Source organism: Harmonia axyridis, chromosome 6 (assembly GCF_914767665.1).
Source record: "Harmonia axyridis chromosome 6, icHarAxyr1.1, whole genome shotgun sequence".
Classification (NCBI taxonomy): domain Eukaryota; kingdom Metazoa; phylum Arthropoda; class Insecta; order Coleoptera; family Coccinellidae; genus Harmonia; species Harmonia axyridis.
The window spans coordinates 18987363-19000188 of record NC_059506.1 but is presented as its reverse complement, the minus strand read 5'-3'; the positions used below and the strand labels follow the sequence as shown (position 1 = coordinate 19000188).

General features: G+C 32.9%; 1 protein-coding gene across 1 annotated transcript; it reads right to left on the bottom strand.

The window, feature by feature from the left end:
• Positions 1-681: 681 nt before the first annotated feature.
• LOC123682362 (ubiquitin carboxyl-terminal hydrolase 7) lies at positions 682-12826 on the bottom strand. Its single transcript, XM_045620939.1, has 18 exons — positions 12279-12826; positions 11960-12141; positions 11404-11646; positions 10873-11023; positions 10548-10816; positions 10317-10491; positions 8536-8716; positions 8318-8475; positions 6132-6310; positions 4145-4411; positions 3853-4032; positions 3570-3791; positions 3406-3515; positions 3193-3345; positions 2821-3111; positions 2523-2764; positions 2077-2220; positions 682-2023 (listed from the first exon to the last, which is right to left on the bottom strand). Exons 1-18 carry the CDS (start codon positions 12379-12381, stop codon positions 1923-1925), a joined length of 3351 nt encoding a protein of 1116 aa, XP_045476895.1. The 5' UTR covers positions 12382-12826; the 3' UTR covers positions 682-1922.

The window sequence follows — 12826 nt, the reverse complement described above, 5'->3', positions numbered from 1 at the left end:
CTATGGTTTCTTGATTTTCTAAACCTTTAAAAAACCATTACAGTATGCTAATCATCATTTATTAAGTTTCACTTGTTATAGTTTAGCTCATCCTGAAAATATTGCTTTATATCCCTACGAAATACAAAAGTGAGCCATCAAAAACAAACGGGGTTTTTAAAGCCAATCAATTTTCTGATTGATTGCTGAATTAGACTTATTAGAAATAAAACTCATTCTACGAACTATAATTCATTAAAATGCCAGTAACATCTCTATAAAAAAAGAGCACCACTCATATCGTATCTTCATCACAATCTCAGAATTCAAGTATATGAAGAAAAAAATTCAAAATTTCATGTATTGCGATCTTGTTCAGCTTAGGAAATGAAATAAATTAACAAATACTGTACATATTTTAAATGAAAAAGCCCTACGGAGATGATATAAAATATTCCTTCGGGTAAAAATTATTTACTCACCCATTTAAATTCTATCAATTTTTTTATTTCTTAAAATATCTTACGACCAATTTTATACAAATTGATAATGAATAATTAATTTTCACTGAAAAATTTATTTTTACAGCTTTTATCAAACAATAATATAACAATACTTAAAAAAAGAAGCCTATTATGAGTCAATACATATGTTAGTGAGCAAAATCGAAAATACGCGTACGATTTATTGAAAAAAAAAATATCAGATCTTCTTAATTTATTCAAAATCGTACATATATACGGGTATAAAAAATCATAATAAAAACAGGAATTGAATTTTTGCATACCTCTCCAATCAAGAGTATTCAATAAACAATTAAATACGTCGTAATAAAAATTAAATTTAGGTCAAATATTCAACAAAAAAGTAGTACCCTTCAATACCGTGAAGTGTCTATATAGGTTTCAAATATATTTCCCATCATTTTGGTTGCACTCGATAGTATCAGAATGCAAAGTAAAATAAGTTTGATGGATGGTGCATTTTTGATAACATACCAATTGTTCTAATCTATAAATATTAGAAAAGATCTAGCTTGACATTGTGGTATATTTTCATTAAACAATTCATATCTTCTCATTGACAATTTCAACTTATGAAAAATAAAAACTCCAAAATACATTAGTTTGATTGAATATGACTTCATGATGAGAAGAAATTAAGTTTCTGTTTCATCAATATGGAATAAACGAATCCAAGCCAATCTTGGGTGAATTGTAAACTGAATAAAGTTTCAAGTAGATATTTATTTACACAAGTATACAACAGCAATTTCTCCCTAGCTTTATTTTATTTATAATATATATATATATATGCACGGCTCGATAAAATTGTAATTGCCAGCTGTTTCCAGAGATAGATACAACAAATAATCTACACTTCAAAAACACAGCCATTCTACTTAGAGATGAATACAATGTTATTTAAATAATTCAAAAAACATAAAAGAACAATTGATTTTTTGTCAATAGCAGTTTAAAAAACATAATTAAGCAAATTAAAAATTACCAAATATCACAACTTATGTTCAGAAATCATCACGGCATTGAGAGACAAACAAAGAAAAAAATTTGAAAATTCTGTTACACCTCCAACCTTTTTCCAGTTTAATGAGCAGCTGTAATATCAAATTCACTAATTTATCAGCCGACGTTACAACTAAAGGAAAAAAGCCTGTAAAATTTGGTGTTATCGCCATTGTAAATATTGCGTTTTGACAATCCTTATTTATGGAGCGCATACAGCTGGCCTACAGATTTAATCTTCAAGGTCTTACGATTATGAAATAGAGAGGAAGGGAAGTTAATTTCACAGTAGACGCTCTTATAGTGTTGTCTTGTGATGAAGCGTAAATCTCTAAGTAAACGAAGAAAATAAAGAACACCTGGAGAAAATACTCTTTTTCAAACTGTTATTGTTGTCAGCGAGGAATTTTCAGTCTCTCAGTTGTATATTTTTATGGCTTTTTCCAAGTAGTTGTACCGAGACCGTTTTGGGGCCTTATTTACATGGTCCATGCCTAGCCAAGGTCTTGAACTTCCGGCTGAAAATTTTTGAGTTTAATAAAATATATGTTAATAATATAGATCTTCTTACTTTGATTGGGAAGGAGCCTGAAATCTGAAAAATTCACTACATATTCGTCTTCGTTAATGTACTGAGGCTTTCCCATGGAGACAATGGCGAATTTGAATTTTTCCCATTCTTTTTCAGGGACACATAATTTTTTTTGAATTCGCTCTAAAACATAAGTAAAAAATTTTTGATTGTAAATATTAGGAAGAATACAACATTAAGGTAAAATTTTCTATTGGATCAAGAATCTTATGATGCTAAAATATATCTACAAGGAATGATGACGTAAATTCTAATTGGCTACTCAGCCGAGAACCCAATCGAAGCTTGTTAGTTTAAAATTTGAAAATGATATTTAAATACACATAATATCCAGAATTCCTTTGACATTGATAATAATTTTGTATGACATTCAAAACAACCCCAACAAAAAAAATTGGAGAAGAAAAATGTATAGAAGATCTTACCTTTAACTTTTACAAACGATTCTCCTTGCTTGATTTTAATCAGGAATGGAGTGCCAAACGTTGAAAAGACTTCTTTATAGAAGTGAGCACAAGAAATAAGCATCTCATCTTCCTGTAAATTCAGCTCATCCCTTGGGATTTCCTCTATTCTCCAAATCTTAGCTGCTACTATTGCTAAACTTTCTAAAGGAGTGTCCTCTTTAGGACCCATTGAGACTTTGTTACAGTTGACTTCTGTTAGCCTGCGAATTTTTCAAGGATTCATAAGAAATCCTACACAATTTTCGACTGTCTTTACCTCAGTTTTCCAGTGCTCCCTTCACTGAATTCTATTTGTTTCTTCGCTTCCTCTAAAAGATCAGCAACTGTACCGTTCTTATTGGGATAAAGAATTAGTTCCTTTTCTTCCTTAATCTTAGGACCCAAGTATACACACTTAAATTGCTTCTTATTTTCTAGTTCATTTATTCTAATGCTCAACTGTTGGTAGAATATTTTTTTTGGAACTTTAGGCTTTGCAAAAACTAGCAAGTCTTTTAAAGTGCCTTCAAAAGTGCACCTTAAAGGATTACCAGGAATGTCCTTATAGCTACAATGTAAAAAAAATTGCTGTGACGAACGGACTCAAATATAAATAGAAAATTCAGATTTTAAATAAACTAATGCCTACCTTTGACATTTGAAGAATTGTAGCAAGTAAGGATCGGTACCAACCCTTTGGGCTACTGCCCTTGCTAATTGGTCATAAGTCATTCTTTGAGACAATTCCATAGTGAAGCCTTGGTCGTTAGGAATGCACTTATCTATGAAAGTCACTTCGACTCTACAACACAAGGATAATTCAATAGAACATTATTAATGAATTAATGAAAAATAAGTTTACCTATAAAAAAGATCTTTAAAGTAATCAACGCATGTGGGAAGATCGGAAAGTTCTTCACGTTCCTCCTTTTCAAAAACGATTATGTCACCATCCATTAACTCTTCGAGAACCTTAAAAGAAGAATAACATCAGATTTTGTTGAATAAAAAATAAGATAAACTCACCTTCTCCAAATGTTCAGAATAATTATTAATTTTTTCAATCATGTTTGGTCTGATTTCTTCATACAAAACTAATTCTGTATCTGTTGGAAAACCAGCCCTTTCGTTCAGAATGGGAATCAAATCAGACACTGTGCTAGTAACAGGCATGTAAGTATGACCGCAGTAGTGAATTTTTTTCTGTTTGGGGTCGTACATTTTGAAGAAAAGAAGAACATCAGAGACCTAACAAAAAGAAATCAAATTAGCTATACATAAAAAAAATTCAAATATCTCCTCTACTCACTTTATCAAATAACGGCAACGCAGTCAAACCGGAATCAGGAGGTAGAAGTTCCAAGAACATGTGCCATGGATTTTGATTTTCAGCTGCTTCAGCAACTTGCTTATGGAGTACAGAATCCAAGTCCAACATTGAAGGCCTGAAAGTTTGATTGGACCGGAAACAAAACGGCCATGGCCTTATCTGTAAAAAAAACCGTTCTTTTCTACTTATCTAATAAAGTCATCGAAAATAATGGATTTCATTAGAAATCTAGAAATAGAAGAGGAGCTGTAGATAGTGGATAATAGTCTACCTGTTCTGGGGGATACTTAAAAGCGTCGGCCATCATTTCAACCATTTCCGCTACTGTTGCATTTTTTTTAATCTTGAATACCCTATAATGGGCTCTTTCTGTGTCATAAAGATCATTTCCCTGATGACCATCAAATGAATCTTCTAGAAGTACATTGACGGTCATGTAGAGATGAGCCTCGTTTCGTTCTTTCCTACGGACTTGCTCCATGCGTTTTTCCTCTTTCAGACGGTCAGCTAACTCGCTAGGAATGTCAGCATCCGTCACCTAAAAAAATTAATTTTTAAAAAACTTTGTCCCAACCTCATACATAACAATTAGACAATAATCTTAATATTTCATTTATTGAATATTCAATAATTTTTCTACTATTTCTGAATATCAATCCAGTATAACAGGCCAATTGGAAAGTCCCCGGTCTACCATAGTAAAAACACATTTTTTTGGCAAAATTCGATTTTATTATTCAACATAGTTGCCTTCGAGGGCGACACAGCGATTATAGCGATCTTCCAACTTTTTGACACCATTTTTATAATACGATTTGTCTTTCCATGCCAAATAGGCCTTAGTTTCGGCGATTACTTCTTCATTGGCGCCAAATTTCTTTATAGCGAGCATTCTTTTGAGGTCTGAGAACAGGAAAAAATCGCTCGGGGCCAGATCTGGCGAATACGGTGGATGCAGAAGCAATTCGAAGCCCAATTCATGCAATTTTGCCATTGTTTTCATTGATTTGTGACACGGCGCATTGTCTTGATGGAACAGCACCTCTTTTTTCTGGGGCCGTTTTTTAACGATTTCATCCTTTGAACGATCCAATAACGCTATATAATAATCGCTGTTGATCGTCTAGCCTTTTGGAGGTAATCAATGAATATTATACCTTGCGCATCCCAGAATACTGATGCCATAACCTTGCCAGCAGACTGTTGTGTTTTTCCTCGCTTTAGATTCGGTTCATCATGTACAGTCCACTCAGCTGACTGTCGATTGGACTCCGGACTGAAATGATGGAGCCATGTTTCATCCATTGTCACATATGATATCCTCACAGTGTCTGCTATCTCGATCAACTTCACGTTACGGTCATTCAAAATTAGTTTGTGAACTTTTTTTGATTTTTTTCGTCGGTTATCAATCAATCAATGATGGTTGATTTTCCTGGTGCAGACCCCGTAAACTCTTCATCAAGCCATGACTTCGTTTCAACTGTATTTTTTCCCTCCAAAAAGCAATATTTTATCACCACAGGAAATGATATTTTTTCCATCTTTTTTCAAATAACAAAAGTAGCTTCACTCACAACGCGAAATCTCACAAACTAATGGTGAGACTGCTGTAAAATTTTGACACATATCTTTTGAAGGTTGGTACTAACTAAGATGTCTAAAAACCAGGTGTATGAAATGATTAGCTTTTGTTTTGCCAATTTTGAGAATATTAGTTAAGCTTCGTTATGTCAACTGTAGGTAGCGCTATCAACAAATTAAGATTCTTGTTATTTATTATTTACGAGGTTTGTGCCATTATATACCTATATGTATATCTTTCATTATAGTTATGATCTATGGAAGTAATTCTTGTAATTGAAATACCAATAAACTCTCTCTCTATTACAAATATTTGAATTCATTCCAGTAAACGTTTCTTGTTTTGTTTCACGACTTTGCACGATCATACTCGATTACACATCGCTTTTGATTGGTCAGTATCGGGTTTTAATTAATGTATCCAATCAAAATCAACGGAAATGACAAGTATGACATTGCGGCGCTGCCACGAACTAAAACTAATATTTTCAATTTGGTCGAATGTCATTGCATTCAAAATGACGAGTGCATTCACCATGTTTTTAGACATCTTAGTACTAACTAAAAGTCATATGGATTTAATACTAGCACTGCCATCTGTGCATCAGACCGGAGACTTTTCAATTGGCCTAATAATGATGTTCCATTAATGGAAAAATTTCTTTGCATCTTACCTCTTGTAAAACATTATGTAGTTCGGAATCCCTAATGTAAACCAACATATAGGCATTGGTACAATGTTTAACGGTCATATTCATGTCTTCATCGTGACCCCCGAAATTATGATCGATGGCTTCCTGTTTCAAACAACGGGATACCACGTCATCATCGAATTTACACCATTTACCATCTCCTAAAAACAAAAAATTATCATAAGCTGAGGATAATATACTACAGTCCATTCAGGAATTATTGACATCCCGGGTGGCTTTGGAAAATCGAAATTAAGTTGGTACTGGCTCATTCAGTAACATTTTGAATTGCAGATTTCGGGTTGGCATTTGAAATGTCATTGACAGGAGGTTAGATTTCAGTTTGTTTATGTTTGTTTTTTTCGTAAAAATTTTGAAACTTAAAAGTTGTATCAATTTCAAACACACATTGATTAGTTTATTTGAGTATTTCTCACAGTACTGTTTGAAAAAAGAAGAAGGCAAGTCGTTACAACCTGGATTATTAGTGGAAGAAAACCTGTGCAATACAATTTCACCTTCAAAGAATCATTGAATGATTTGATTGTTACCAGAAGCCGAGCCAAAAGCAACCAATATTATCAGCCTGGATGAACTTTGACCAAAAAGCATCCGGATTTTAATCAATCAAAGACAACATTACATAAACTTAATTGGTTACAAGTTCAAAACAGTTAATAAAAGGAAAATTCTTATTGATGAACAGAAAAATATAATAAGTTGAGTACGATTTTATGGTGAATACAGAGAATATTTGCAACAAAATGTGAAATTCATTTATCTGGAGGAAACTTGGTTATTTGAAAATGCCAGCATTATTCAACAGTGGACTCTAGAAAGAAAACAAAATGTTTTTCAAGTATATTCAAGGCTAAAAGTAGAAGGAGCACTATTTTGAATGCTGGATATTTGGATTTTTACCTGGATGTTTTGTTTTGACAGTGGTGATCATGAGGATTATATAAATCTATGAGAATTATTTTATAATTGGATTGCTAAACAAAGTCTTGGCATTGCATCTATAGTTTATTTATATTCTATATTATGAAATTAAGTATTGTTATATCTTTTTTTGTTCTTCAATGAGTAATCCAAAAATTTAATAAATTCCAACTGCTTTATAGAATTTTTACTAAGTATTCAATCGAAAAATATATTCAGAAGAGTAACTTCAAGAATTCCTTCACCTCTTACCCACTTGAAGATAATAATAGAATGCAATTAAATTTTAAAATTCACAAATTAAAAATAATTTCATGCAAAAATGCTTTTAGTGAGTGAGTTAAAGCTGTTATGGGCAAAATAATTTATGTAATTTAATAGAAACTAGTATAAAAGCATTTCAATAAAAAACAGAAAACTCGAGTACAAATAGTACCTATATTTTTCATACAAGTTTAATCAATCATTCATGTCAGTTTCAATAAATAGGTACTTTAGAAAGTAATTTACACATCGGCTGATAAATTGGTTCCAATTTTGAAAGTTACAGTACAACTGTGATGTCAAAATTTTTCATATACTAAATGGATTCTTTGAATTTTATTTCTGTCTTATTATAATATGGCTCTTTCATTCACTAAGCTACACTATTTAAATTTATCAACCAGTTTTTTCTGTTTTCTTCACCAGTTTAGACACCACAGTTAAAATGATCCATAAGAGTTATTTGATGAGAATTTTGCAAGCAGGTTGGTATCCAGTGTCCATCAGTAATGCAACAATTTTTGAAGAGCCTTTGGTGAAAAGGAATAAGCATATTTTAATGATCTTCAAAGGGATCTTTCATGGGCGACTCTTAAATGAATATATATCTCTTCATTGGATTTCCTTGAAATGAGATTTCACTATATTTTTACGTTATATAATCTGAATTTCAATTTATGAAATCATGACTGTATGCGTCCCTTCGTAACAATAGTAATTTCGAAAATTCAGGATCTTTCGGATACAAAAATGATGAAAATAATTTAAACTGGTTATTTCTATGATGAACCATAGCAATTTTTAGTGATATTTTTGTAACCAGAAATAAAGCCGCGACTAGACGTTCATGGCCTACTTCGATGTCAATAATTCCTGAATGGACTGTATATAATTTGAAATGATAATGTCATTGTGGTACCAAAAGAATTAGGCGGTATTTTAATTAATTGAATATTTTTAACCTTTGGGATTAATGAAGACTACGTAGTGACCTCCGTGGTTATCTCCAGAATGAACCAGGACAGCATGCAAGGTGTAGTTTGCTGGATTGTTGGGATCGGGTTCTTGCATGTAGTCGTCTAGAGAAATTTTCTCTCCAAACTCAAAACGATCATTGAATCTGAAAAAATAAAATTTTACATTATTAATTTGAATGTTTCACACAAAATAACCATCCTACTTTACTGAGCAATCCGTAATAGGATCGTACTGAAATCTCATCAGGTGTAAATGTAGAACAGGAGGAAAGGCAGAGAATATAACACCTTTCTCTGCGTCTTGCAAGCCATGTTCGCCGGCATCATATTTGTTGTCACCATCAAGTGTTTCCTTTGCTATGTAATCCTTGAATGATTCATCAACTGAAAACAATAGAATATTTTCAAGACTTTCCACAATGGATGGGATGGGAGCTTAGAGTAAAATGTATTAAATAGAAATTGTATTATTAAAGAAAATAAAAGCAAAAACCTCAGAAGAATTTAAAACAGCAGCAACAACTCTACAATTTGTTCTGCAGTGACATGCACAGACAACCTGATTTCAGAAACCAAAACATCAACAGTTTGGAATATATTCTCCAATTTGCTGATGACAACTTTAATATCCCACCACAAAACACTGAAAGAATGTATGAAACAACTACATAAGTTGGCAGATGTCACAATGGCATGGATGAGACGTTGGAGAATACAACCCAACCCAACATAACCAAAACTCGTCATTTTCAACCATAAAATCAATGCCAACTCTCCTAATATAAAACTTGGAAGAGACAGAATTACTCCAGCAGATTCATGCAAATACCTAGGCATAAAGTTTAACAACAAGTTGAACTTCAGAGCAAACTTAAAACTTCCAAAGAAAAAATCAGTAGTAAAACAGCTAGTACGATATACAAAATGATAAGCAGACCTTTATTGGACTATGGACATATAATATTCTCAAATTCAACAAAAACAGCTCCAAATACAAGTGAAATAGCGAAAAGAACTTGCTTACGTAAGATTACGACTCTAGACATCCCAACAACCACTCTACAACCCATTCAATCTCTCTCTCTCTCTAGCAATAATTATTCAATAATTTCATAACAACCGGTGCAACAGATTTGAGGCTTTTGTTGTAGATATAAAATAACATGTTGACTGCGCCATCATCCAATATTTCCGTGATTACAGATGCAAACGATTTGAGATTTTGCGTTTCTCTATCTATAGAGAAACGACTCCACTAACAGTGTGAACCGCAATTATACTTGAATTTTTTATATTATTTTATATTTACTCGCATAATCTCAACTATGTAATTCGGAAGTGTATGAACGGAATTATTTGGGTAACTTTTTCAATATTCTACTTAATTCTATATAGTTCTCATAACGCTTCGACACGAAATATGGTGCTAATCTTGAAATATTAATCTATTAATAATTTCAATCTTGAAATGATTAATCTATTGATAATTTCAAGATTTCATGAGAACTCCTCATCTGGATGAATTTCACCTCATATTATTGTTATGTTCAGTTCTGTAGTCTCAAACGGCGCATGAATAAACAAGCGCTCAAAGCTTAGTCAGTGATTCTCTCGAATTTTTTCTTTACAAGACATTTAAAAAGGAAAAAATGAACCACACTGTAAAAGTTTTTTTTTAAATGTTGACTGCCATGTTTGTGACCAATCAATCTTTGACACCCACAGTTTGAAAATCGCAAAAATTTGTTGCAAGTTTCGTATTTATAACCAATTATTTTGAGAGAGATATCATTCAATATGATTCCTATAATCCGAATGATTTGATAAACTGAACGGGTCCTGCCAACATTCTGTTCAGAATATCCATACATTACTCTACTGTGATATCAGCACACAAAATTGAGATCAGATATAGTGAATATCGACAGTTTGTCCAGAATTCTAGATAATTTCAAAATATGGTGATTCACAATTGAAGACTTACTGTTTTTCTTTCCTTTAATATTAAGCTGTATATCGTAAAATGTTTCTGAACGAGTACTAGAGTAATCCACATTCTTGCACCTTATGTAAGAGAGCATTTTGCCCTCAAATAGCTTAGGTACTGTTCCTTCAACACATGTACCTTTCATTTTACTTTCTAACTTATCCAGCAATACCTAAAAAGAATACTCCTTTAGTTCAACTATAAAAACAGATTTTCGATTTTATTCACCCTTAGAAATTCCTGCACATCATGTTGCATAAATGAATCCAACGTTTCCCAGCCGAAACTTTTAGTCAATTTTTTTGTGCCAACAGGTTTGTCACAAAATTGAAGTTCATGAAAAACTCGCTGCAAGGCCAGGGCCACAGATTTTGTCGAATCGTCTGATTCGGTGGGCATCTTGTATACAGCCTTTCTAAGCTGATTTGTAAAATACAGAGTCTGAAGTAAGGAGTTCATGTAACAGGTAGCGCCTTGATTCTTAAGCCCCACATAACCTGAAAAATAATAATTTAAGATGTTGATCAGACAATAATTCTAATGTCTTATTCACCAGTATGTTTCTTGCTATCCCAAGAAACTCCATGAGGAGCATCAGCATTCACATGTACCTCAAGTGTAATGGTATCATCTTTTATGAAACCTTTTTCAGGATCAAGCACATCCATCCATGACATAAAATGTGAGAAACCCCAATCATTTTCCTAGAAGACCCAGAATTTTAGAATAAAAATAAATATACAGGGTATATTCTTCGGTATCATCATCTAATATAAAAAAAAATGAAAGAAAATTTAGTAATTTCTGTAATTCAGTGCAAAAATATAAGTAAAAGAAATGAATCACTACATTAAAATCCTAACCTCAATTTGAAAAAAGGTAATATATTTTTCATGGTTTATTTTAGGAATAGTAAATTGATAAGCATAAAAACATATTTGAAACAAAAATTATCATTGCTTTATATAAGCCATAATCATAAGTGAACTTTTACTCAAGCATATTAATTTCCATTTATGTACAATCCTATTTCATTCAAAGGTATTTGTTATATTATTCTATTGTGAATTTGTGCAAATCATACTTTTGAGAAAAACAAGTGTTGTATCTTCCGAGAAAAATGATCCACATCTGGCCGGACACTGAGCAACCTCAGTTCAGCAGTGGCATGACATGACCATGAGCTTGATTCACTCTCTCCGTTACATTGCAAGAAAAAACCCAATGAACGTTGTGGGGTTCTTTCTTGGGTCTGACTACTGCGTGGCATAACCATAATTTTCCATGGTAGGTTCCTGACATAGCAAGGTTCTGACAAAGCTGAATCCTGCAAATAAAATATATGTTTTTATCTTTTTTATACTCGTAGACCATAAATTCTTTTATCTTTTATTCAGTTACATTATACTTCAAGTTCAATTTCTTTGTTCTAATAAGAACATATCGAGGTGAAGACTACTGCACTTGAGCAGCCATTAAACATAGAGTTACTACTTCTCAACCTATTAATATCATTAAAAGTTAAAAGGAAAGTATTTACATGAAGTTGAGATATCAGGACTGCATTCTGGACATAAAGGAGTGTTCAATATCTATGAAATTCAGTTCTATACATGAAGTAAAAAGGGTTGAAGCCTTACCTTAAGCTTACTAAAGTTGGTTACAGTGTATTTGAAAGTGGCCTCACTTCGAGCATCATCTTCTTCCATATCGGCATCTTGTAGAATGGGCATATTGGGATCCATTTGTGGTCCAACCATAATGTCCCCATTGGTTTGGTCCATTTCTCCGCCTGTATCTGCGATGTACTCCACTGTAGTCACTATATAAATACTCCCACAGTAAAACTAGCACAGAACTAAGCCCCCAAAGTTAAGAAACAAACAAGCTGTCATCAGTCAAGACGATGATTGAACTGTCAATCATAATTTCGCGAATTCATGGCTGCTTTTGACTTACCTTCTTGTGTTTCCATTTCTTCAACTACATCGTTCACAGTATTTTGAGGATTCGCATTTTCTTCGTTCCTCCTATAATGGCCTGTCACGTGATTATTCATCATCAAGGGTGGCGTTTTAGGGGCTGCAGTCTTTTCTTTAGAATTTCCGAATAAGAAAACACCTTTGGTCTTTTTATTACTCAAATTAAGGATTATCTCTTTGTCCGTAACTTCCGAACGGGAGTTGTTCAAATTGTGATTATTTTTAGTGCCCGATATTGCAGTCAATTTGACGAAGTGCTTACTTGCGATGCGCCCAATGTCTGCTATATTTCGAACCCTCTGGACGAGGGGAACTCTCAAGTAACATATATACGATTGTATTTAGTGACTTCTAGAAAATATGTAGATTATTTCAATGGCTTTAATTTTATTTTGAACTTTCACAAGATTGCCGACACTACACTTTTTTCACTAGAAAATAAACAAAATGGTGGCATTTTCTGTGGACTGAAAGCAGCGCTTTAAAATTCTTTTAGTGATGGCAATCTGTCAACTCTGAAAGCCA

Coding starts and splice junctions, on each gene's coding strand:
- LOC123682362 (XM_045620939.1), bottom strand. CDS start 12,381: ATGATGAATAATCACGTGACAGGCCATTATAGGAGGAACGAAGAAAAT. Junction 3,792..3,852: donor CGTTGCCGTTATTTGATAAA/GTGAGTAGAGGA, acceptor TCTTTTTGTTAG/GTCTCTGATGTTCTTCTTTT. Junction 2,765..2,820: donor GGGAGCACTGGAAAACTGAG/GTAAAGACAGTC, acceptor AAAAATTCGCAG/GCTAACAGAAGTCAACTGTA.